Raw genomic sequence first — 27,193 nt, forward strand, 5'->3', positions numbered from 1 at the left:
GTGCGTTTCTCGCCAGGGGCGGGCGGGGAGGAGCTGCACTCCGCCCAAAATCAAGTAATTAAATAAAAATACTTCACTAAAAGTAGAAATTGTAGAATGATTTTGACAATTCCCCTCCCCCAGCACGGGTTAAAAAGAAAAATTGAAACGACTGCTGTTGAGACGTTTCATTCCAAATCTGCTAAGCAAAGCCAGAGAGAGGCATAGGCATAGCCAGGATTTATTTTAGGGGCGCAGGCTTTATGTTGCGGGGGGGGGGGGGCAGAACCGAGTTATCTGTGACGCAATTGGTCAGTTATTTAAGCATTTTTATTTATTTACTTGATTTAGCCGTGCAGCTGCCTTCCTGCACCCACTGACAGTAGATGATGACAGGTGGGTGTCCTGTCAACCCCTCTAACATAAATCCTAGCTATGCCCATGTTTCCCTCTGCCCTCAAATACATATCCGAATCGGATCACTGGAGGGTGAAGAAGAAGAGGCGGCGTTTGGATTTGATATCCCGCTTTATCACTACCCGAAGGAGTCTCAAAGCGGCTAACATTCTCCTTTACCTTCCTCCCCCACAACAAACACTCTGTGAGTTGAGTGGGGCTGAGAGACTTCAAAGAAGTGTGACTAGCCCAAGGTCACCCAGCAGCTGCATGGGGAGGAGCAGGGAAGCGAACCCGGTTCCCCAGATTACGAATGTACTGCTCTTAACCACTATACCACACTGGTTTTCTGGTTCTCGAATGTTGCTTCGAAGCAGGCTGGGGGCATCTTCACCTGTCCTGTTAGAAATTAAGCATTCCCGCACAGAAGAAAGGAAGATCTCCCCATCAGGTTGAGCCTACTCTGATTGCGTTTGGCTGCAATTCTTCAGAGGAAACACATGAGACCATTGTTTTGTCCTCAGAGATACAGTTCCCATTAGCCTTAAACTACAGTTCCGAGGATAAAGTAATATTCTTTATATGTGCATTGCTTGTATGGTGGGAATCTGCCCCACTTGTAAGCACTGCTTATCCCGATTTTATGAAGCAGCCACATCTGGTTGCCATAAGGGAAGCACGTTTCTTTATATATACAATAATAACAATAATAAATAAAATCAGCAAACACAATTTAAAACATAAACTGTGAGGTAGGGAGGAAAGGAAAGACAGAAAAGCTCAGGCTGTGATAATTACATTATTAATAGTGGCCATTCACAGTTTGATTGATGGCACAGATATGTGTGATAAGAATCCATTGTGCCAATTCAATCCACAAATGATAGTACTGAATTTCTGAATGAACTAAAATTCAGCAGTTTCTGAAGCAAAGGCCTTCCACAGGGAGAGCGCCACTACCGAGAAGGCCCTCTGCCTGGTTCCAAAGTCTGCCACTTTATACTTACCCACAACGACTTCTGTTGTGGAAAGAACATGTAACTTCAAATTAGTGGCACAGCCATGGGCAGCTGCATGGTTCCACAGTATGCCAAGATCTTCATGTTTGACCTTGAATAACACTTGCTTATCTCCCATTCCTCAAAGCCTTTCCTCTACCTGAGATACATATATTGATGATTGTTAGCTTTATCATCTGGACTCACTGACTGGGGATATCTGAACAATTCCACCATGACTCCAGCGATTTCTACCTCACCATCAGTGTGATCCTAGACCAGTCTGCACAAGAGGTTCACATGCCGATGTGCAAGTTCATAACAGAGCATCTCTTTATATAGGAAACTCACATACTAACATGCTTTCTGTTTTCACCCCATCACACCATTGTCTACAGCTAATCCCTATGATGTAACCACATATGCTCAGATTCTTATCACAACAACAACAACCAGCGATTCCTCTGAGTACAATGTTCCCCTAACAAAGTGAAAAAACAACAGACCAACAAGAACAGATTAATACTTAGGAAGTATTATCTATTATCTAGAAGCAGAGGCAAAACTAGGCTTTATTTCACCCAGGTCAAAGACCCAGTTTGGCCCACACCCCATGTGCATTTGCGTACAAACACATACAGGCTGGGAGCCTCAATGGTGCCCTTCTGGAGGCTTTAACCAGAGCAAAAATTCCCCCAATAACTACAGCACTTTCTAGAAGAGAAAATGACAGGCCACATTTTTTGTCACCTCAGATCCCAGTTAAAATCCTTCGAGATCAATGATATACAGTGGTACCTCAGGTCACATATGCTTCAGGTTACATACGCTTCAGGTTACAGACCTGAAATAATGCTTCAGGTTAAGAACTTTGCTTCAGGATAAGAACAGAAATCGTGCTCCGGTGGCGCGGCAGCAGCAGGAGGCCCCATTAACTAAAGTGTTGCTTCAGGTTAAGAACAGTTTCAGGTTAAGAACGGACCTCCGGAACGAATTAAGTACTTAACCCGAGGTATCACTGTACAGTATATCCTGGACAACAGCGCAGGCCTTGGGTGAAATCCTACACCTGCTCACAGGCAATTCCACAAGCTAAAATACTGTAGCTACTAACTAGTAACAACAACAAGAAATGTAGCAGAAATGAACACAGGAATCAGGTCTCGTAGCCAACTCTGAGCCTATGTCTACTATAACAAGACCTAGTGTCATCCTCAACAGGGTGCCAGCAGCACCCTACTTAAGGCACAAATGTTGAAAAACCAGGGGAAAACATTTCAAACTCCCAGGATACCCTACCAGTGACCTAAAGGTGGCCATCCTTGAACCGAAGGAACTTCAAAGGGAGATTGCAAAGTGAAACCGCTCTGATCACAAGAGACTTCAAGAGGCTCAGTGCTATCATTTGTGTACTGAATGAGCACAATGGATTTTCATCACACTACATGTGTTAATTAGCTTGCTAATGTCAATGTTATTCACACAACTGTTTGCTTATGTGCTAATAGCTGCTATTAATAATGTAATGTATCCCTGCCCCTTTCTACATTTCATTTCATTTTCTGACCTCACTGTTTACAATTCCCCCCCTTCCATCACCATGTGTGTATATACCTGCAACTCAGGATAAAAGGGCATGTATCTTATGAAGTAAGGACAGTAACAGGGGTTGTTATAATACCCCTGATGTGTCAATTGTTGCTATATATAAAAATGCTCTTGATAATTTTTCCAAAATGCATTTGATAAATGCTGACTTGTAATGCCATAGTTTCTTCTGTTCCTATCCTTTGTGTGTGTTTATGGGAGGTGATTAATGGTGTTACCCTACTTTTGCGATTGGTTTCCTGCAATGCTACACATGAGTACTCAGAAACAAGCACACTGAGTTCAATTAGGCTTTCACCCAGATATACGTGTAGAGAACTGCAACCTTAAGTGCTTGGGGACATTCTGCCATATTCTCTTGAAATCAAATTCTAATTTATTCTTTTTCATTTACAAATTGTGGCCTATGAAACAACTCAAAGCAGTATGGCAGTTGCGTTTAACACTCATATGCTGGCTAGGATCCTTATAGAGCATCTTTCAGTTTGCCCCAGGACTGGGGAATTTCCAGGGATATATGATGATGATGATGATGATGACGACAACGACGAACAGAAGACCTAATTGCCATATTACAATCTGCCTTTGAAAGGTCCCCTCAATTCAAAAAACGAATTGCCATACGTTATGTGGAGAGCTGTTGTTTTAGAAACACAAACCCAAAGCTAACTTAGGTCTGCAGAACTAGTTGTGGTTGTTTGGAAGCCAGCCAACATCGGTGGTATGAAGGAAAAACGTACATTTCCAACAGGAACAAATAGTAGGCTCACAAGGATGGCATCTCTGAAAACTCAGGTTTTGACACTTTCTCTGTTCATTGGAGCACTGATCAAATACAGTGGTACCTTGGGTTAAGTACTTAATTCGTTCCAGAGGTCCGTTCTTAACCTGAAACTGTTCTTAACCTGAAGCACCTCTTTAGCTAATGGGGCCTCCCGCTGCGCTACCGGAGCAAGATTTCTGTTCTCATCCTGAAACAAAGTCCTTAACCTCAGGTACTATTTCTGGGTTAGTGGAGTCTGTAACCTGAAGCGTCTGTAACCTGAAGCGTATGTAACCCGAGGTACCACTGTACTAGTTATTGGGGGGCAAGAACAGCAGGTGGCCATGGGCTGAAGTTTTGACTCCAAGCACCCTCTTGTGTTTAATATGGCAAGGCTGCATGCAAAGGCATTTTCAGTAGCTTCTGCTATGTGGGTTTTCCTCCCCATGGGAGATATGTCCAAGCCTTAGCATCTTCCTGAAGCTTACAACAGCCAAACAGGGAGCATCATCAGGTGAGGCCATGAGCTATGGAGACCCCCTCAGTCCGGATTCTGAATATTTGTGGCCTGGATCTCGACTACAGCCCAGAGAATCTCCACATCAGTGGAATGTGGAAAATATGCATCCTGTATTTTTCTCGGTGCAGCCGGCTGCTTTACAGCTTTATAATGTTACCTGCGGGTGGGGATCTAAATAAATCCAGCGTTTCCAGCTAAACAGCGTTTGAGATTGAAACAAGTCTGTTTCCCCATATTTTTCAACACCTCAACTCATCCTGAAGAAGAAAGAAAAGAGCATCTGTTCCAATTTTGTTCCTTTGCTGGGACGTGCAACCTGCTAGCAATTTCTAATCTCGTAAACGATTCAGATTAGTTTCCGATGCGAATTCTCCTTCCGTTTCTTATCCCGTTAGTATTGTAAATAGATGAGTGGGCTCCCCCTAATGCTGGCAGCTTGGAAAGACTCCAAAAACACATGCAAATAAGACCTCGGCGCTCCTTGCTGATTGGCTATGGCGGGACAGTGCCCGATTCCACCGCTGTCTTTATTCTCTAGGCAGGGGATTTCGAGTCATGCAGTTTGCCTGAAATCAGTAACAAGAGGACCAGCTTCCCTGCAATCGGTTAGGCCGGTTTTTTTTCTTTTCTTTCTTCCTCTTCTTTTTGTAGCTTTCGGCTTGGCTAAGTAGACCACCATGACCATCAGACGCGTAGATCAAGGGCAGCGTTACAGGCCAAGAATGGCATTCCTGAAAAAGGTAACTTGCTATTATTTTAAGAGTCTACCTGAGAAATAGATGAACTGGCTAGTGCAGGAACCCTGAACACATCTGGGAAACATCTGCCCTCTGACCAAAATTGTATATCACAAAGATTTTTGCATGCAAACAATAGGCATGTTATCCGGATAAGGTGTGCTGTTTCTTACAGTTTTCAGAATTAATTATTTTCCAAGGAGCCTATGATTCCATTAGCGGAGTATTTTAAAAAGAACCTTTGCTTGCTGTTTCCCCCAGCCCTTTTGCTACAGAGCAAATAAAGACAAAAATACCCTTGTTTTCGGAAGTCACCGGATGAAAGCAACCTGTTACACACAGTTTGTTTGCGAATGGGAGCAGCAATAGCTGCTTGAAATAAAACTGAGCAGCTATAAGCATTTTGGATATATCATTATTTTTTATATTAAAAAATAGCTCTTATTATTTTACCTCATTCATAAGGCTACAATTTCTTGCATGGAGGGTATTTTTTTGCTTTGATGGCCATTAATATTTTAATTTTGAGGGATAAAAGCTCATCACCCCGGGGTTTGCAGCCCTAATTCAGCACTGAACTGTAACCCGGTTAATTTCACACCCCCCTCCAAGCGTTATTCATTGCTGCAGTTCTATCCTAACCCCATGTAGACCCAGATGTTTTTATGCTGAGGTTATTAATCTAGAGTATCTACAACCCCCTGGTGCTGTACTCCCAGCCTTTCGCATAGATTTGAAATCCTATTTATTTAGATAATTTATGACTGCTTAACATTTTTAGGGGGGAAAACCCAACAACTCTAAGCAGCTAACAGATTGGTCTACATCACATAATCCATTATCCATTATTTGATTTTGGAGAAGAGAGCCAACCTCATTTGCATTCATTTACCTCACTCATAAACGTGCAGAGGAAAGGATGAGAAAAACCCACCTTTTTTTCATCAACCTTTTTTGGAGGTAAATGACAGTACAATCTTAACCATATCTGCTCGGAAGTAAGTCCTATTGAATTCACTGGGACTTACTCCCAGGTAAGTGGGGTTTAGACTGCCGCCTAAGCCATTTATTTGAGTAAATATACTTGACATATTGATGGTGTCTTTCCGCCCCCTCAAAAGACGCTGCAAGCTGTTTTCTCTGCCTGTTCATGATCTACTTTAAAGTGGGTGTATATATGCCTTTATAATAGTTTAAGCCTTACAGACAGCATGTTGACAAATAACTGTGTTTGGGATTAACTACCTCATTCTTTCCCCCAGAGCATCTATATAAAAGCATTTTATTAGCACCAATATGTGAAAAGAGTTTAAGCAGGCAAGGTATTAGCCCAGCTTTTCTCCCCTGAACGTTCCTGCCTTTCTTGTCTGTGGCTTATCCTGCTGAATAGAATTAGCTGACTTCCCAGTGATATGGACAACTGCCCATTTCTGGTGTGTGTGTGTGTGAGATTGTGTGCGCACACACTATGGCACAACATAGGAACACATTCACATCTAAGCTGTTTTAGCTGAGTATCAAACATAGGAGGCAGCGACAGGATTACAAGCAAAAAAGAAAAGAGATGAGAGGGAGTGTGAATTTATTTTGTGTCACAATATTTGTCATACATCACCAGCACTTGTACTTTTCATGCTCAAAGCGGGATACCACAATGTTTTCCTTTGGAACTGTTTGTTCCTAGAGCCTGTCAAGATTTATTTAAAAGAGCAATTGGGCCATGTTCTGTTTTGATTTACATTCTTGCAAATTCCACAGAAGGCAAGGAGATCAGCTCCGGAAGGAACAAAAGATCAGTTTAGGAATTACATTTTCCTTATATTAAGACAGCTGGCGTAGTTTTGGTTTGTCTCGCAGGTCAGCGCAAGGAGGTCAGCCTAGGAAGTTTGGAGGTTCCTCTGTCCTCTCACATGCAGATTCCACAGTGGAAGCTGAGTTGCACCCTGATAGAGCATGAGAGCCCAATGTTGGGCAAAGTATTCCCGTATTTCAGGGGGTTGGACTAGATGACCCTTGTGGTCTCTTCCAACTCTATAAATTCCACGATTCTACCAGAATATGCCTGTACCTAAACCAAAACACACACGGAGATATTTTTCTTTCTTTTCCGCAGATTATAATAAATTATCCTCATATTGTTCACTTATCATAAAGCACAAGATGAAACTGGATCCAGTTTATAAAAAATGCCCACAGGTGGTAAAGATGGGATAGTAGTGATCATGTCTGCATATTTGTCTCTTCATCTTGCCTTCCTCTAATATTTAAAAAGAAGTTGCAGGGCTCACCCCTTTCCTTTTTGAGCCTTACTGCAACATCCTAAGTACATTGTCTTCCGTTACTTGTTTCTAAAATTTAAAAAGCAGTTCCCATCGATGCCTGTGGGAAGCTTTGAGGAAAACGGGGCCTCTTGCGAGATGCTACTGCATACTTCATACCTGAGAATTTGGTCTAAAACTCAAGACACCTGTGGCCACCACTCTGCTGAAGTTAAGCAGGTCTGGGCCTAGTCAGTACCTGGATGGTACTGAGAACCATGCTGCCTTGGGCCCCATAATGCAATGAAGGTTAAATTATACTGCAGTGGTGTTGCCGACCTTTGTCTACTCAGAATAAGCCAGCCTCTTTCAGTTCATTGGGGCTTACTCTCAGGTAAGCGGGCATCAGAAGATTGCAGCTGCAAATGATTTTCCCAAACCAGTCAGTCATGCGCTCCTCTTAAGTAGAGAGTCAACAAGGGATGGATTGACAGGATTTGTAGATCGGTATCTCAATAACAATAGAAAGATGCCGAAAGCTCAATGGGGGAGGGCTATTGTGTGAGCCTTATTATATAATACATTATATAGGGCATCTGGCAACCTGGAACAAGGTGACAGAATGTAACATAGGGCTGTTGTATGTTCAGAATTTCTCAGACATAGTCAGGGTTTGTCCTTTGAAAATGGCGTCTAGGCAGAATTTTCTGAAAGTGGTTAAAACGTCTGGGAAAACCTGGGTATATGTTAGCACATATTGGAAGTGTTGATTTTTTGGCAATTTCCCTAAAAAATAGGTTAAAAACTTCATTTTTTGTTGAGATTTTTTTGGGGGGAGCGCAATGAACAAACAAACCTCAAACAACTTTTGTGTCCGGATTTTCACTTTTTGAAATACGGCAACCCTATGTAGCATAAAGATACTGAGAGAGCAGTAAAAGCAGGTAAGGAAAGGCTTGGGACATCTTTTGACACACCAAGCTGAATGAGAGGTAAAGGACTCCTGGACAGTTAAGTCCAGTCAAAGGCGACTATGGGGCTGCGGCGCTCATCACGCTTTCGGGCTGAGGGAGCTGGCGTTTGTCCACAAACAGCTTTCCGGGTCATGTGGCCAGCATGACTAAACTGCTTCTGGTGCAATGGGACACCGTGACAACTGCCAGAGTGCACGGAAATGCTGTTTACCTTCCCACCGCAGTGGTACCTATTTATCTACTTGCACTGGCATGCTTTCAAACTGTTAGGTTGGCAGGAGCTGGGACAGAGCAACGGGACCTCACCCCGTCGCAGGGATTCGAACCGCCGACCTTCTGATCGGCAAGCCCAAGAGGCTCAGTGGTTTAGACCACAGCGCCACCCATATCTGGGAGGTACTAAGGTATGGCAACACTGATGTTTTTGCTGCCTGCCCATGACCACAAGGATAAGACTGTTAAGTATACAGTACCCTTATTCCTTTAGTTAAGTTTTCAGTCAGAAACCTATTTCAAGGCATGCCTGCCGTGTTTCCTGCTGCTTCCCCTCAAGTTTCTTATTCAGTGTTTAGCACATCAGTAGATCCAGGGCCTTGTTGGTACTGGCCCATGGTCCTTCACATCAGAGGGCACACGCACAGCCTCCCTCATTCAGTTGTGCAATATTTGCTGGGGTCATAGAGCTGCACCAGATAGCTCCACTGTTTGCCTGCCTCATCTTCGGGATAGACAGATCTGTTAATTTTGGTTTGTCTCGCAGGTCAGCGCAAGGAGGTCAGCCTAGGAAGTTTGGAGGTTCCTCTGTCCTCTCACATGCAGATTCCACAGTGGAAGCTGAGTCGCACCCTGATACTTTCAACAATTTCCATTAATATGTGTACTTTCGTCTTATATATACATTTTCATACAATTTAATTTGTTTAAAGAACCACACCGCAAAATTTGTAGAAGTGTGAATTTCAAAAGACAGCCTTGTTTCAATTTGCTATATTATTTCAGGAAGTGCGAATGAGGTAGGCTTGCGCTGAAACACAAACTGAATTGAATTCCTCCCCATCCCTTCCTCGACTGTTATGCAAACTAGCCCTTCTGGGCATTGGTTGGCCTGCCAGCATGGCTAGCAATTTTTAATATATCGGAACTCTTAATAAGCAGCCACTTTCCTCCTCAGATGAGGGAAAAGGCCTGCTGCGTTCTCATCAGCAAAAGGCATGGTTTGTGGCTGAGTCAGTACAGCAGCACCTAATGAAAGCTTCCTACCCAATCTCCCTTGTTCACTTTGATATATATTACATTTCTTAAATGACAAGAGGGCACTCGGCAGGAAGAGGGAAGTGACAAGCCTCTGGAGTTATTTGCTCATTAGAAAAACAGTATGCTCTGCACCATCCGACTGATGCGAGTTTTCTGAACACACTGTTTGCTCTTTACAGAGGCAAGTACATAGGGATGAGGCAGCAGTAGGGATGTGTTTGTGTATGTTAAGAACCTGCGGCCTCAAAACAGCACAGCCTGACAAATTACTTTCGCCAAAGACCTAGAGGGGCTTGGGAGATTCGCTTCGTTTTGAACACAGTGAGACTTGCAGCAAGATTCTGATTTTTACTGAAGATTCTACGGAACGTTTCTGACTTCTTCCTGTTGTTCAGGGGAATTAAGTTAGGCAAATGCATGAAAATCTGGTCTGCGACACTTGAAGGCATGGGCGCGTATGTACTTGGCCATTCTTTGAATCCTTGAAAGGACTTGTTCGCATATACATATTATGATTTCTGCAAGAAACATTGGGGTTTCCTGCAGCAAACACAAATGGCGGATAGCATACATTTAGGGACATGTGTCCGGGATCCATAGATGTATTACTAGTGCTTTTTGATGCAGTTATTTGGGTGTGAATAGATAAGTGTTAAGACATAACCACCACGTGCCAGGTCCTTGCCACATGCATTCTGGGTTATGTTCAAGTGAATGAAAGGTGAACAGGATGGAACCGTCTTCAGTGGCATCAGTAGATATTGGGAATGTCATTGTTCCTTCTTGACTTACCGTACCTTTCACATTTGAAAAAAGTACACTATGCTCCAGGCTCTAAGCAATCCATTTTATTCCACTGTGACCAGAGCCTTCTTGATAAAATGGAAGAGATGTGAGCGGCATTACCACTTTCCTGTAACCTCTCCAACTGCAGGACATACTTTTTTATCCCTCCCATAGACAATAAAGTTTTTTAAGGAGAAGGACATACCGTATTTTTTGCACCATAACACTCACTTTTTTCCTCCTAGAAAGTAAGGGGAAATGTCTGTGCGTGTTATGGAGGGAGTGCCTACGGGTGGCATGCCTACGGATTTTCCTCCTCTAAAAACTACGTGCGTGTTATGGTCGGGTGCGTGTTATAGAGCGGAAAATACGGTATTTCCAAATTATTGTGGGTTTTAGGTCAATACTTTCAAATCAGGAGACAATTTCTCCAGCCCCATGTGTTGTGTAGTCGTGCGGTCTTCATGTCCAAAAATGAGATGTATTTGCCCCTTTCTCACAGAGGTTGAATGTTCCTGCAGTTACTCCAGCCCCTACCTGCATACAACAGCTGCTTTATTTTAATACAGAACGACAAGACGAGGGGCAGAAGTCCTTATCCCAACCTGCACGTTCTTCAACTCTCCACACTGAGCTGGGACAGGCCCTATGATCTCTTATGAATATATTGTCGAGTGTAGAGTTCTTTTACCCCCACCTTTTGTCTTGCATCAGGTTCGAACAACAGGCAGATGCCCTTTCGTTCCCCCCTCCCTTCTGCTAGGAAGAAGGAAAAGAGCAAAAACAAATGTGTGGCCTGTAAGTCATGAGTCACACAGTGGCACCATTTTATAGCTCAGCACACCTTCAGTACCAGCAAGAGGAGCAGATCAGCAGGCCTTGTCTACTGAGTGCTTTGCCAGAACAGGTAGAGCAACATTCTGGCTCCTGCTCTCAGGTGCCCTTGTCTCCTCCTCCCCACCACACTTCCATTTGAATCCCCTTTCTGTTCCTCATACCAGTGGCTGCCGTTTGCTTTCCAGGGACAGCAGACATATGTTAACAGCAAGAGCTCCTGACTGACACACAGTTCTTCTCCGTAGTCAATGTCAACCGAGGTTGCAGTTGTCTTGGTCCGCAAGTGCAAGTGGTCAGCTGGTTTGGTGAATGTGAATGTGGCAGTACTCCTTTCCCTCCCCCCCCCCACTATCTAGTGTAGTGGTCTGTGGATCATAAGAAAAGAAGAAAAACTTGTTACACCTTAAGGCCAAGGGTAGCCAACTGCTCAGGTGCTGTTAGACCACAACTCCTATAATCCCAGGACTTTGGCCATGCTGGAGGGATTGATGGGTGTTGAACAACATTTGTATTGGCACCATGTTGGCTACCCCTGCCTTAAGCTTTCTCCTTTTGCTTTGCCTTGTGTCTGTGCCTTTTGCAGCCACCTAGATTCTTAATTTCTGCCTGCTTTGTTTATTTGTTTCTTATGATTAGGGATGGGCAGCCACCCACCTGACTGGCTCCCAAACATGTTGGGTTGCTCATGTTGAATAGTAAAAATAAAAAACCTCAATAAAGTTTTTAACTACGTTGATGAATCTCAGCCGTGCCTAGCAATGGACTTTGAGGCTGGAATTTCAAGGAATACTTGAGCAACCCAGTTCTTCCCTATTTCCTTCTCTCCTCTTCCCTGCTGTTATCTATCTGCCCCAAGAACATCATAATCCCATTGGGAAATGTGGGGTGGGAATGGGAAGCAGGAGAGCAGGATGAGCTCTGGCAGGTAAGAGTGTTGTTGTTTAGTCATTTAGTCGTGTCCGACTCTTCGTGACCCCATGGACCAGAGCACGCCAGGCACTCCTGTCTTCCACTGCCTCCCGCAGTTTGGTCAAACTCATGCTGTAGCTTCAAGAACACTGTCCAACCATCTCGTCCTCTGTCGTCCCCTTTTCCTTGTGCCCTCCATCTTTCCCAACATCAGGGTCTTTTCCAGGGAGTCTTCTCTTCTCATGAGGTAGCCAAAGTATTGGAGCCTCTGCTTCAGGATCTGTCCTTCCAGTGGTGAGCACTCAGGGCTGATTTCCTTCAGAATGGATCGGTTTGATCTTCTTGCAGTCCATGGGACTCTCAAGATTCTCCGTCAGCACATAATTCAAAAGCACCAATCCTTCGGTGATCAGCCTTCTTTATGGTCCAGCTCTCACTTTCCATACATCACTACTGGGAAAACCATAGCTTTTACTATACGGACCTTTGTTGGCAAGGTGATGTCTCTGCTTTAAAAGATACTGTCTAGGTAAGAGTACCTGACTGCTAATGTAATGCATTCCTAGTGAGAAGTATGTGTATTATAAATAGTAGCTGTCACTGGAATGCTTTGACCACCAAATGCAACAACAAGCATCATGGGACACACGAAATACTCATTTGGTTTTTCTGTAATAGAATAACACCACTGGAATAGCTATGAAATTGATGGGATATTGGAAGAGAAAGTGAGGCCGACCAAACTTCTTGACTCTCTTGATTTTGTTTTGCATGCTCGACACATTCCCCCTGTTTTTCTTAACATGTATCTGCTCCAATTTGCAGCTGGAAGTTCTGTTGGTGGAGATGCAGGTCCCAAGTTCTGGCATCAAAACGCACGCTCAGAAGGTCACGGTTGTCGATATCCCGCATGCAATTACTGGTAAGTCTGACAGTACAAAGTGCAACAGAAACCATTTACCCCCTTTTGTATAAAATAATCCAAGAGTCAAAATTACTTTTCTGGTGCTGGGAGGACAGTCACAACAGCAACACAGTCCTTCAGCCGCGAGGGGACTGCCATCCTGACACCGCGAAAGAAGACAATTTATGATAAGGAATGTTTGTGCTGTCGTGGGATCACAAAATTGGGAGCAAAATATCCAACCTACCCCTATGCCTGTAAATTACAGCAGTCCTTCCCTCAGAACACGCTGAATCTGAAATAGGCAGGTAGCGGTGCTGCTTTGAAGTTGCGAGCCTGTCATTACTGTCTATTGAGTATTCTACAACAACAATTGTACTCTGGTGCCTGCCAGCTATGTTCACACAAGGCAACCCTGCAGACATACTCTAAGCACCTCTTTGTGGATTGCTATTATTATTATTATTATTTTAAAAAAGCAAGCTCCAGAGCATGTTGTAAATACTTTACTACCGTTTTGCCCTTGTCATATGTACCAAACCCTCTTCACTGAAGACAAAGGTGTCCTGGAAGTCAGTTGAAATTAGCAGGTAGAACTGGAAGGGGAAGTTATGGTTGACAGTAGTTCCTTTGTGCCTTTATGAGGCAGAGGCATACCTAGGTTCTCTTGTGCCCTTGGCAAGGAGCTGTATTTGTGCCCGCCCCCATCCCTTGTGTTTGTCTGCTGAGGCGCCCAGAGGAGATGTGTGCCTCACCTGGTTGCCCAGAGCAGTGGAAGAGTGGCCCAGTGAGGACTCGGGTAGATGGGTGGGTGAAATCCTAGCCACTACAAGCCAAGAGTGGAATGGCATGGTTTCTGCACTCTCCTGGGCCTGCGTCCTTGGCAGGGGGTCAACCCTGACCCACCCCTAGGTATGCCCCTGTTATGAGGAGCATCGGTGTGATCTTTCTAATGAAGGAACCAAACTGCAGAGCATCGCCAAGTGCATTGTGGTTGAATTCAATGGAAAACCAGAACCACACAAATGTGCTTAAAAGCTCAGTCCAAGGGGTAGATTCACAGAAGAAAGTAGAACTTGTCCGTTTCTTTTTAGCCACTCGGGTGCTGATTGTATGACAAGTTCCACCATCCCCTGGTAATATTCCAATAAGTTCAGGAGACCAGCTCTTAACCCACCGATTGTTCCTTGACATGTTCCAAGGCACTGAGAGAAAGTGCAGCCCCTGCCTGTCCCACACTGTTTCTTTGCCAATCTTATGATTGCTATAGCCAGCAGATTTTAATTTCGCTCCACAACAGACAGAGGAGAGGAGTAGGTCATGTTCACCAGCTGCATTCTGTCATTGTGTCTTAGAATATTTAAAGGCATAGGCTCAGTCTCTCAGTGAAGAACCGGCAGCCCTGTAGGAACCTGTTTTAGTGAGTTTGCCAAATGAGCATGGACTCACCCGGAACAATTGTTGACTTACTCAAAAGAATGAGGTTGATTTTTAACTTCGCTACAAGGTGTGTACGGAAAGTTGCCCTGAGGTTGGGGAAAACAGTTCTGTGAAATTTTCCAAGACCATGCTCTGTCTGGCCACAAGCTGAACACTCAATTTGTTAAAACTGGTTTTGATTGGTATTTATCTCGACTTTATTGCTGTTTCGTTTGCTTTGTTTTCCCTCCCTAATATTGCTGATAGCAATATTATTGGTGTTGCTATTATTATTGCTAGTTGCCTTGAGTGTTATTCAACAAAAGATGGAACAAATTTTTGACTAATGAATAATAAGCACCTGAGAGATTTATGTCAAACGCCAGGAATGGAGAGATGACTTGAGAAATGTATACTTCTGAGACAAAGCCAGCCTCTTCTTGGTTGATAGTATCACTGAAGTCAACAGAATGAATTAAGAGTGCTGAAACATACATTGCAGCTGTTTGCACTAAGCCAAACCTTGGTTTAGCATGGCATGGGAGTTAAAGAACTGCAAAGCAACTGTGAGTTCCTCTCCAGGAGACTGGATATCAGTGCAGTCTTGGTACACCATAGTTTGACTGGCTGTGTCATGTGAACCAGGACTCACTCTTATCTATCATCTATCATCTATCTATCTATCTATCATCTATCATCTATCTATCTATCTATCATCTATCTATATCTATCATCTATCTATCTATCTATCTATCTATCTATCTATCTATCTATCTATCTATCATCTATCATCTATCTGATATATTTGTATGTTGCACTGTGGTTAAAAAATTCCCGGGCAGTTTGCATATTAAACAAATAGAATCCAATCTAGGTAGTCAGCATTCACATGAGAATATCAACATTCACCAAACTTTTAACATCTCCTATAACAGTATAAAATCAGTCTCGTCTCTGACTGAGGCAACAGGAAAATGGGGTACTTTCTATTTTGAAATCATAGCTGCCTTTCTCTGGATGTTAAACATCTGTACAGTCCTGCTAACACTGCATTTTTATTGGTTTGATGCTGATAATTGAGAAGGTTTCTGGGGGTTAGCAGCTGATCGTAAGGCTTCCAACAAGTAGGGGTACAGTCTTCCATGTTTTCCCCAATCTCTGCAGCTCCAGCTCCTGAAATCATCTTCAGAAGGTTGGGGAACTCTCCAGAGCATGTTTACGGCGCATTGCGCATTTGTTTGGTTTCTGCAGGGTAGAGGGGGGAATAACTGAAAATTTCTTTCTTATTGTTATTAACTAAGTTTCTATGCTGCTCTTCAGCCGAGGACCACAGGGTGGTTTGCAAAATAAGGACCCAAAATTGCATACCATAGTAACAAATGAAAACAATACCCCGCAGTTTTAAAGGCCATAGATTGTTTCATTGCCCAATGGCACCTAAGAACATATGCAATGAAGGAAACCTTATTACTGCAGTGCATTGCACAAGGGGCTGCCTTTGAAGATGGTTCAGAAACTGCAGCTAGTGCAGAGTTTGTTGGCCAGATTGTTGATCAGAGGTAGGAGGTCTGAGCATATAGCTCCGTTTTTAGCATAGCTGCTGATCATCTCCCAGACTCAATTTAAAGTGTTGTTTTTGAGCTATAAACCCCTATGAGGATCAGGACCCTAATAACCTTAGGATCTGCCGCTCTACTCAGACCCTGTGTTTGTCATCTGAGTCCCACTGTGCCCCACTGTCCCACTGAGGGAGGTCTGGAGGGTGTCAACACAGGAATGGGCCTTTTCATTGGCGGCTCTCGAATAGTTGAATGTATGTGGTTTCAACGATGCTCCTGGCACTATCATTATCAGGTAAAGATATTCCTGTTCACCCAAGAGTTTGGCTCTTAGGGTAAGATTTCCCGCCTTTGTGTTATTGCAGGATGAGCATTTTTAGTCAATAATGTTTAATATCATTTGGATGCATTTTATTTTACACACTGTACAGTGGTGTCTTGGGTTACATATGCTTCAGGTTACATACACTTCAGGTTACAGACTCCGCTAACCCAGAAGTAGTGCTTCAGGTTAAGAATTTTGCTTCAGGATGAAAACAGAAATCGCGGCGGCAGCAGGAGGCCCCATTGGCTAAAGTGGTGCTTCAGGTTAAGAACAGTTTCAGGTTAAGTACGGACCTCCGGAACGAATTAAGTACTTAACCCGAGGTACCACTGTATATGTTTTTTTTTTTATCATAAGCCGCTTTGAGGTACTTTACAGAGTAAGCGACGAATAAATGCACCTGAGCAACACCATTGGCTACAACTGTATGAACTTTAGAGATCTTAGGCCACAGTCTCGCCTGGAATAAACAGGAACGGCTCCACTCACGTCGTGCCAGGGATGGATGATGTTTCCCCAGCATTCAGAAAATAAGCACCGCCTCTTTAAGGGAAAAGAACAGGTGCAAGCTGGGTTGCCTAGCACAGGTCTGCGTTACAGGCTAATCTTTTAATTTCATCTATTTCAGGAAGCAGATAGTCGGGATAAGAGCTCCTGGCTGCTTGGCAAAAGTCTCAAGTGATCAGCACAATGTCAGGAAAGGTTAACATTTTTAATCTGCATTGTGGAGGCATTTGGAGATGAAGATTAGGACATGCTCAGGGAGGGAGTGCATTCCTGAAGCCTTGCCCTATTTAAAACTTCTAGTTTTAACCTGTCCTACAGTGCAGAGTACAAAGACAGGTGGCAGAAACAGGGGTGGCTTAATGCCAGATTCATTCATGATATGTATTAAACTCTTCTCCCGACTCCAACTGGTTGATATTATATTTTCCCCTGTTTGTATCTATGTATGTATATTTTTAATGCCTTTGAAACAAAGCACTCTGTGGCTTATTTATCATTTTCCTCCACCCAGTCAATTCCCCTACAGCTCACCAAACATACCTCTGTTGAAGATGGTAATGTGTCCTTTTGTACCGGTTCCATGCCTCCTTTTATTTTGCTCCCCAAGTTACAAGCTCTGGCCTCTGAAACCTGACATCTCTCTTTGTGTTCCGTTTTAATTTACAAACCACTAATTGAATTGCACAGTTCCTGGCTAGCTTGCCCTTTCTCTTTCGCGCAGGAAATAATAAGGTTCCCAATGAGTCACCTTCTCGAGAGAACACAATTCCGTTTCCCCTGACGTTGGATTATGATTTAGCCTTTCAGTGGCAATCCTGAATACTCTCCCTCTTTCACAAAAGTATGCAGTAAAGCATATGCATTGAGAACTGGCAGGAATATGAGCTTTTAGAAAGCAGAGGGATTTACATCATTAGAGTCATAGTATTGACTCCTGACGCGGGTGGCGCTGTGGGTAAAACCTCAGGACCTAGGACTTGCTGATCGCATGGTCGGCAGTTCGAATCCCCGCAGGGGGGTGCGCTCCCGTCGCTCGGACCCAGTGCCTGCCAACCTAGCAGTTCGAAAGCACTCTTAAGTGCAAGTAGATAAATAGGGACCGCTTTCTAGCGGGAAGGTAAACGGCGTTCCGTGTGCTGCGCTGGCTCTCCAGATGCAGCTTGTCACGCTGGCCATGTGACCCGGAAGTGTCTCCGGACAGCGCTGGCTCTCGGCCTTTAGAGTGAGATGAGCGCACAACCCTAGAGTCTGGCAAGACTGGCCCGTATGGGCAGGGGTACCTTTACCTTTACCTTTATTAACTCCTGAAGTGTTTTTATTTTAATTTTTAAAAAGACCAATTTTCCCCAACCTGGTGCCCTCCAAATGTTTTGGTCTAAAACTCCTGTCAGCCCATTTGCTATGAAGGAGTTGGTGGGAGGATGAGAAGGCAGTTATTTCATCCTACGGCTTTTAGAATTTGAACAGGAAGTGCAACATCACAAGAACAGAGCATCTCCTGTCATCCCACCCCTCTCGCCTTGGTTGCTGTATTGCTAAGACTTCCATGCCACCTCTGATGTCTGTAACCAAATGAACCAGAATAGTTTACTGCCCTGAAACTGCTTTGTTCCCAGATAGCTAACTTTCAACTTCAGATTCTCTGTTTTTCCATTCCCCCCACCACACCTTAATTTTAGTTCTCCACATTTTCAAGTCTGTTAAAAATGACCCAAAGGATTTTGAATGCTCATCAAAGAAAGGGATGTAAACTCAAATATTTATTCATCCTGCTTTTTTTTAAAACAGAGCTTCATTAAAAAAAGGTATGACCAACCAACCTGTGACTCAGAAACTGTGTTAGAAAACTGAAATATGAAAGCTAGGAGCTAAATGGAACCTTAAACCTAGGTTATGGGTGCTGCAATGGAGTGTTTGGGCATGCTTTTTTATAACAAGAATACAAAACTGAAATTGAATGAAGTGCAGCTAAAGTCTTGTGTTCATTTTTCACGTGGTCTAGTCCTCATCTAAAGACTGCAAAAAACAAAGCCATGCTTCCCTTGCCCACCCCTCTGATATTCTTATGAGGGTCCCTTCTCCATTCTTCAGAGAGTGGCTGGAAGTGGGGAGGCAGAAAAAGGCCCTCCTTTTCTTCCAGCAGTGGCAGTTTTGATCTGAAATCTTAGGCGCAGTAGTGCGCCCAGAAACTAATGGCATTAATGAAATCCCCTGTCACAAAATGTGCCTGGGACAATGGGAGTTTCGACAGTGGCGTAGCGTGGGGGGTGCGGGGGGGGGGCGGCCGCACCGGGCGCAACATCTGGGGGGGGGTGCGCTCGCACTCGCAGCTCTCTGCCCCTACCTGGCTCACTCACTCTCTCTCACTGCAGTGCTGGCTGTGTGAATCCGATCCGAGCCGCCGGGTCGCCGCCCACTGTGGAGGGGAGGGTGCCAGGCGTGCGGTGCGGTGCGGAGAGAGAGCGAGGTACTATCTGGGGGAGGGACAGTGCAGTGGGGGGGCGCGCGCAAATTACTTGCCTTGCCCCGGGTTAGGGGGCGCAAATTACCTGCCTTGTCCCGGGTGCTGACAACCCACGCTACGCCACTGAGTTTCGAACACTGTGCACATGGTTTCCCAGATTCTCCTGGTCCCTGTTGGGAGAGTTGTGAACCACAGCTCACTCCCAGTGGCGTAGCGTGGGGGGTGCAGGGGGGGCCGGCCGCACGGGGCGCAACATCGGGGGGGGGGGCGCTCGCACTTGCAGCTCTCTGCCCCTACCTGGCTCACCCACTCTCTCTCACTGCAGTGCTGGCTGTGCGAATCCGATCTGGGCCGCCGGGTCGCCGCCCACTGTGGAGGGGAGGGTGCCAGGCGTGCGGTGCGGTGAGGAAAGCGAGGGACTATCTGGGCGAGGGACAGTGCAGCGGGTGGGGGTGCGGCAAATTACTTGCCTTGCCCCGGGTAGGGGGCGCAAATTACTTGCCTTGCCCCGGGTGCTGACAACCCACGCTACGCCACTGCTCACTCCATCAACTCTGCTGTGGCAGGGCAGCTGCCTCCTCTCCCCTCACCTGTCATTTGCAGGTAGCCATTCCAGCTGCATCAATGGGGGAAACAGGAAGCACGTGTCACTTCATCAGCTTTGCTGAATGCAAAGTTCCATCGAGTATCTCCTTCCCCAGAACTGCGCCAGCTGGTCATCATAGGAACATCTGGTGTAGGAAATTGGTGGCCAAGCTTTGATTTTGATTTTCCTTTCTTTCCTTACTGTCCCTTGTGTGTCAAGGTTGTCCGCTTTTCAGCGGGCGGCGTTGCGGGTGGGCATCGGGCTCGCAGTGATCTGGCTGGGGGCGGAGGCCAACGCTATCCGGCCGCTGTCCAATCAGCATTGGCGAGAGGCAAGGCTGCGGCAAAACTTAAACCACGGTGCGGCTGGGGGACCGCCCTCTCGCACCCTTCACCGGATCTCCTGCCCGCCTGCCCTCTTTTTATGCTTTGCTATGACACTGCCTTGCTATGGACAAATGTTTGCCCTTCTGAAACAAATCAATAAAATATGAAATACAAAGAGAAGTGAAAGTGGGACGAGCGTACGTACACGTGGCTACAAGTGACTGTCACTTTTTCAAACCACGTTTGAAACCTATCTGAGAAAAAACCAAACTGTTACCCATTTCCAGTCTGACAAGTCTCTTGTAGGGGCTGAGGATGGGAGTTGCAGGTCTGGATCTGTATTTTCCTGAGGGGCGGGGGCTTTCCAGATGAGAGGTGGTTCCTGTAAGCAGGTCGTGGAGGTCAGAATGTGAAATTTTGTTATTCTGATGATTTACACTGTCTGCTCTTGCTCTTGCTTTCCAGGTTCCGATATGCTACAGTGGCTTATGCAGCGCTTGCAGATTACCGACGAAGGTGAGTTTTGGTAGGAAACACAGGTGGCGTTTAGTCAAGCTTCCTCCCCGCCCTTTTGCTCTTCTTTGCCCCCCAGTACAGTATGGTGGTACCTTGGTTCTCAAACTGTGAAAAGCTGGAAGTAAATGTTCTGGTTTTCGAATGTTTTTTGGAAGCCGAATGTCTGATGCAGCTGTTGGCTATTGTTTCCAGGGCACCTGCACCAATCAGAAGCTGCGCCTTGGTTTTCGGACATTTTGGAAGTCATACTGATTTCCGGAACGGATTAAGTTTGGCGCTTTAGTTTGTGCTGTTTATTTTGCGCTTTCGTTTTTGAGGCTTTGTCAGTTAATTTGTTTTTGTGACTGTGTGGAACCCAGTTCAGCTACTGATTGATTGCTTGCTTGATTGTGTGACTGCGGAAATGGATAAAAGCCCCCCAATCCAAACAATGACTATTATCAACGCAGGGAAGAATTTTTAAATTTTTTTTTTTTATCATCTACGATACTGTCTTATTTATTGAATAGTACAGTACATTGGTTATTGTTTTCATTTTATGGATCGATGGTCTCGTTAGATAGTAAAATTCATGTTAAATTGCTGTTTTAGGGGTTGTTTTAAAAGTCTAGAATGGATTAATCCATTTTGCATTACTTTCTATGGGAAAGTGGGCCTTGGTTTTGGAACGCTTTAGTTTTGGAGCAGACTTCTGGAACGGATTAAGTTTGAGAGCCAAGGTACCACTGTATTCAAATTCTTGTCTTTTTAATAGCTGATTGTTTCTGCATGTTTGGCTGTGCTCTGTGTGCGCCAGTGAAGGCAGCTGATATCTTTCTTTTTTAGAGGCACTCAGTTTGGGAAGTATGATTATCAGGTACGGATACATCTATCCTCTTCAGGATTCGAAGAATCTGAATCTCAGACCAGACAGCAGCCTCTACAGGTTTCAGGTGAGCAGAGCAGTGAGCCACAAGCAGAAGAAATGGAAGTCTGCTAAGGTCTTTTAGACTTTTCACATAAACCTCATTCACATATTAGGTTAAAACCTTTTTCAACTCAAGGTTCACATTGCTTCATAGACAACTGCACTGGGGCTGCAACCCAGAGGAACCGGGACTCAAGCTGCAGAGGGAGCTCTTTACATTTCTACAGTCAGCAGTGCTCCGGCCATGCAAAAAATGGACTCTCCATCCTAGCAAGGAGGTTCACCACCCTTCCACGAAACCATGGATAAAATTAACAGTGGTTAAATGTGAAAGAGCAGCATGCTAATTCTTGTTGCTGAAATAGTGGGCGCTTTGCTCTTACCCGAAGGGACACAGGTGGCGCTGTGGGTTAAACCACAGAGCCTAGGACTTGCTGATCAGAAGGTCGGCGGTTCAAATCTCTGCGATGGGGTGAGCTCCCGTTGCTTGGTCCCTGCTCCTTCCAACCTAGCAGTTTGAAAGCACGCCAGTGCAAGTAGGTAAATAGGTACCACTTCAGCAGGAAGGTAAACGGTGTTTCCATGCGCTGCTCTGGTTCGCTAGAAGTGGCTTAGTCATGCTGGCCACATGACCCGGAAGCTGTACGCCGGCTCCCTGGCCAATAAAGTGAAATGAGCGCCGCAAACCCAGAGTCGGCCACGACTGGACCTAATGGTCAGGGGTCCCTTTAGCTCTTACCCAGCTCCAACTGGTGCCACTCTAAGGAGGAAATAAGCCAAAGCAGGGGTGCCAACAGGAATAAAATGGGGGGGGGCAGGTAAGCCCCACCCCACATAATCAATTACAAAACGCCCCCACCATTTGAATGGCAACGCCCATCAACTTTGAGGGGTGCCCGCCCCCCCATATTTTATTTGGGTGCAGGGAAAGGGACCTCAGCCTATAGGTGTTGGCTCCTGTGAGTCATAGTCTGGTTTGGCATCTTTACTGAACCAGGACTCGTTTTCACCAAACCACGAGCGGTAAGCCAGGAACAAACCTTGGCTTCAGATTGTGGTTGATTTGAAGAGAAACCACAAGCCTGGCTTCGGATTTAATGAAAAGCCAGAGTATTACTTGATTCTTCCCTAGTGCTGTAGCATGTAGCGTGGGGTCACAAACAGGGACCTTTCAAGCAACATCCACCTGCAAGCTGCTTGTTCATGTTAAGCAATGCTTTTATTTTAACGATGGTTTAATAGGATGGGTGAAGTGGGCCACAGTCTTTAAGACTTCTTTAAAGCCTTTAGCAACTCATTCCTGCAGGGCCCAGCCTGACTCCCTCCTCTGGCAACCTGCACAGAATTTTGCTTAACGGTTGCCATTAATTTGACTTTAATTAATTTTTATAATGGAATGTTTTTAGAATGTCTGATTATTTGATTGTTTGATTATTTAATTGTTGTTAGCCGCCCTGAGCCCGGCTTCGGCTGGGGAGGGCGGGATATAAATAAAATTTATTATTATTATTATTATTATTATTATTATTATTATTATTATTATGTGTTTACTCTTAACTCTGAGAAGCTTCTCACAGTCCTTTCAATCTGTGACTTTGCCTTATTTTTCTCCTCTGTCCTTCTTTGTCAGCCTTTAGGAAACGTCGAAAGATACTCTTATTTGCAAGACTTTTTAGTGGCTTTATTGTGCTACATTTAGCTTTTTTAAATGTTTTAACTAGATTGTTTTAATGTTAGCAGGTGCGCAGCGTAGGGGCGCCGTAGAGGAAGGGCTGCAGCTGTAATTTTACTGTTCATTATTTTTATACTGTGGTCTGTGTACATGTCACTTTACAAAGTATAGGTATGACGGGTTCCTCCCCTCAGGGGTTCAGCAACCTAAAAATACACACAAGGAAAATTATTCTCTTCTTTGTTGGGTCCCTTTCCTGGCTGTGCTGCACTGTGAGGGCAGTTTTTGTTAACTCAGCAAGGCCCCAGCACTAAGTTAGCCACAGGACATCATTTTTATTGCAATTTGCTTCACTGTCCCCCTTTAAATGAATTTATTATTGATCTCCCTTTCTCCCTCTAGGTCTCCCTTTCTGCACCACTGCAGGCCTCACTCACCTTCTCTTTTAACCCTGCAGCCTTCTGCCTCTGTACCCATCCTTGCTTCTTTCTCATTTGACCACCAAAAGCACTCTTGTTTTTGCTTTGAAATAATTTTAATTTAGGGACGCGGGTGGCGCTGTGGGTAAAACCTCAGTGCCTAGGACTTGCTGATCGTATGGTTGGCGGTTCGAATCCCCGTGGCAGGGTGAGCTCCCGTCGTTTGGTCCCAGCTCCTGCCCACCTAGCAGTTCGAAAGCACCCTTAAGTGCAAGTAGATAAATAGGTACCACTTTATAGCGGGAAGGTAAACGGCGTTTCCGTGTGCTGCGCTGCTGCTGGCTCGCCAGAGCAGCTTCATCACGCTGGCCACGTGACCCGGAAGTGTCTTCGGACAGCGCTGGCTCCCGGCCTCTTAAGTGAGATGAGCGCACAACCCTAGGGTCGGACACGACTGGCCCGTATGGGCAGGGGTACCTTTACCTTTACCTTAATTTTAATTTGATTTTACAAGTGCAAAGTTATAACAATACCAAATATATGTTCAGGTTTAAAGATTTCTCTGAATCTCCAGACCCACCACCATCCCCTCCCTGGGTCCTATTGTCAACATTTTCAACTGCATAATATTTCATCATCCATATTTTATATCTCTCCATATTGTCCATAGTCTTTGTTACATTACAAGTGTTATTAGAATCCTCCAGTGTTTTCATTTGTTTACAGTGGTCTCCTAAATAAATATTTCCCCATAGCACTCTTGCATTGCCACATGCCTCTCATTTCTGTTACTCATCCAACATGTCTGTTTGTCCACCCCTTTCCCCCTCTTTTCCCCTCTCTCCCTTCGCACCATAGTGCTCACCAAGCCCAAGCAGAGCTTGTCTGAGGCCCTGGGTAGGAGTCGTTTTAGAATAAAGTTATAAACGCAAACAAAAAAGCACCTGGTTCCTTGCAGGACCCCCTGGCTGGCTTTGGCCTCCTAGGCCCAGGACAAGTGTATATTTGGGACAGTGGCGTAGCGTGGGGGGTGCAGGGGGGGCTGGCCGCACCGGGCGCAACATCTGGGGGTTAGGGTTAGGGGGCGCAAATCCATGGGTTGGGGGCGCAAATCCACGGGTTAGGGGGTGCAGATTACTTGCCTTGCCCCGGGTGCTGACAACCCACGCTACGCCACTGATTTGGGACCCGCACCCGTATGTCTGATGCTCGGTCTCTAGCCCTATCTTGGTTACTTCCTCTTTCCCCATCTTACTGGGTCCTCAGTTGCTCCCTTTTCCTTCCTCCAGTTCCCGTTTTCCTCTGCTTCTCTTTATTGTTCCCCCACTCCACCCCATCTGTACTTCTCCTCACTGAATTTGTCAGCAACAGTACACAAAAACTCTCATTTTTAACCCCCTAACAGAATCTGTCAGAGACCCGTGGCCTGGCAAGTTGGCAACAATCCAGGCGAAGAGGAAGCAATGGCAAAGTAGTGACACAGCATCCTCCCATTCCACCCCCCCCCCCCCGTCTCTCTCACATACATACACAGGAAGGGTGTAGAGATGTTGGGAAACTCTGGTGGAAGGAGGAATGGAAATTGTTGATGTTCACTTACCCATCTCATTTCCTGGACAGACGTCAATTCGGCGAATTTGATTTGCATTCACTGTTGTTGTTATTTTCAGTCTGCAGCTGTTAGTCTCCAGTGGATAACTCTCTCCAGTTGCATTGTGTTTCCTTTGCATTGAAAGGAATGGTGTGGAATAACATGATAATTACATGATTACGGTAATTGTGTAAAGTTTTGCTATAGCAGACAATGTGACCGAATAACATGGCTGTACTGCAGTGGAATGGAAGCAGCGCTGCACGTGACAAATATGGGTCGGAACGGAAACCAATGCCTTCTTACATCCCTAGTTTGGGTGGACCTTACCTATTTGGACCAGAAAGTGGGAAGGGGCTATGAACAATCATTTAAAACCTCACAGTAGTGTTCACATGGGGAGAGAGCTGCAGCTGCAACATCCAGTGAAAGTTACTATTCTAAGTGTTGTTGTTAATATTTGTATAACCACCCTTCATTTGCAGATATCAGGGTGGCTCAGAGCATAAAAACACAAAATACATATAAAAAGCAAGAACAGAAACAAAACAATAGCCCCCAGCCCCAAAGATTGGGGGCTTGCCTCTCCCTGCCTTTTTTATTTGATTTGATTCTTTTGTTTTCCAGGCCTCATTCAGAATGGATATAAAATAGCTGAGAACATACATTTACAAAAACATGAAAAATATGCAGGGCTGCCAGCTGGTAGAATGATTTAGAAGAATTTAGTTAAAGAATCAATTGATAACCTGGGTCTTAGTTTTTGTGTTCTTTCTTACAGACACCGTATTTTTGGCCGACCCAGCAGTGGGCAGCAGATGACACAGACTATGGTAAGCCATAAGATCGGGGAGGTACTCTCTGCCCTTTTAGTGAAATCTTAAAGGTGTAGATCCATAGCTGTCAACTTTTCCCTTTTTTAAAAGGGAAATTCCCTTATTCTGAATAGGGTTCCTCGCAAGAAAAGGGAAAAGTTGACAGCTCTGTGTAAATCATGTGCACTTGGAGGAAAAGATGGAGTAAGTGTTTGTATGAACTCCACAGATGATTTTTGTAGAAACTAATCAGTTCTGGGAAAGGTCCAGTGGTACCTTGGTTTCCTAACATCTCTGTTGACGAATATTCGGTTTACGTACGTCGTAAACCTGGAAATAAATGCTTTGGTTTTTGAACAAGCCTCGGAAGTCGAACATGCCACGTGGTTTCCGCTGAGTGCAAGATCCTGAGGCCTAGCTGTCGGCTGTTGAGTCCTTGGTTTTCGAACGTTTCAGAACCTGAACGGTCTTCCGGAACAGATTACGTTCGAAAACCGAGGTACTTCACTTTGAAGAGGAGGGTACCCACTTACACTCTCATTTCAACTATCATTTTTAAAAAATGATTTAGAAAACATTCAGATACTGTGGTACCTCGGGTTAAGAACTTAATTCGTTCTGGAGGTCCGTTCTTAACCTGAAACTGTTCTTAACCTGAGGGACCACTTTAGCTAATGGGGCCTCCCGCTGCTGCCGCACGATTTCTGTTCTCATCCTGAAGCAAAGTTCTTAACCCGAGGTACTATTTCTGGGTTAGCGGAATCTGTAACCTGAAGCGTCTGTAACCCGAGGTACCACTGTATATAATGCGTTGGACCCTTCCTAGGACTGTAGTACTTCAAGGTATGCATGGGATGTTCACATGTTTAAGCACCTCTTCATATGAAGGCAATCCATTCATATTGAAAACTGGCACCAAGGAGAAAGCTAGGTCAGAATCCCTTTTCCCTGACATGCTAGCTATCCACAGGTGGGGAGTTTTTAACATAGCAGAGCATTTGAATTTACAACCTCCCACCTGTAGTCTGGAGTGTAACAGTACAGGTAAAAGCTGTGTCCCTTGATAATTCTGAACATCTTTAATTGCCTTAGGCCTGGTCAATGGTGTGGTAGCAGGTTCCTGAAACTATAGCCTCATAGACGCTGTTCCATGTGGCAAGTTGC

At 44.9% G+C, this 27,193-nt stretch overlaps 1 protein-coding gene across 3 annotated transcripts in view; it reads left to right on the plus strand.

Moving 5' to 3' along the window:
- Positions 1-4,789: 4,789 nt before the first annotated feature.
- RGS9 (regulator of G protein signaling 9) overlaps positions 4,790-27,193 on the plus strand; it is a 67,780-nt gene continuing 45,376 nt past the window's right edge. For 2 of the 3 annotated variants that reach the window (XM_083427511.1, XM_083427513.1), the window contains exons 1-5: positions 4,791-5,004; positions 12,845-12,941; positions 20,575-20,625; positions 21,451-21,557; positions 25,996-26,047. In XM_083427511.1, the coding sequence (XP_083283637.1) occupies positions 4,942-5,004; positions 12,845-12,941; positions 20,575-20,625; positions 21,451-21,557; positions 25,996-26,047 (370 nt within the window). In that variant the 5' untranslated portion in view covers positions 4,791-4,941. Of the gene's footprint in view, positions 5,005-12,844; positions 12,942-20,574; positions 20,626-21,450; positions 21,558-25,995; positions 26,048-27,193 lie in introns of all 3 variants that reach the window. The other variant, XM_083427512.1, reaches the window with a different exon arrangement.

Source organism: Podarcis tiliguerta, assembly GCF_965153285.1.
Source record: "Podarcis tiliguerta genome assembly, chromosome: 2".
NCBI classification, from domain to species: Eukaryota; Metazoa; Chordata; class Lepidosauria; order Squamata; family Lacertidae; genus Podarcis; species Podarcis tiliguerta.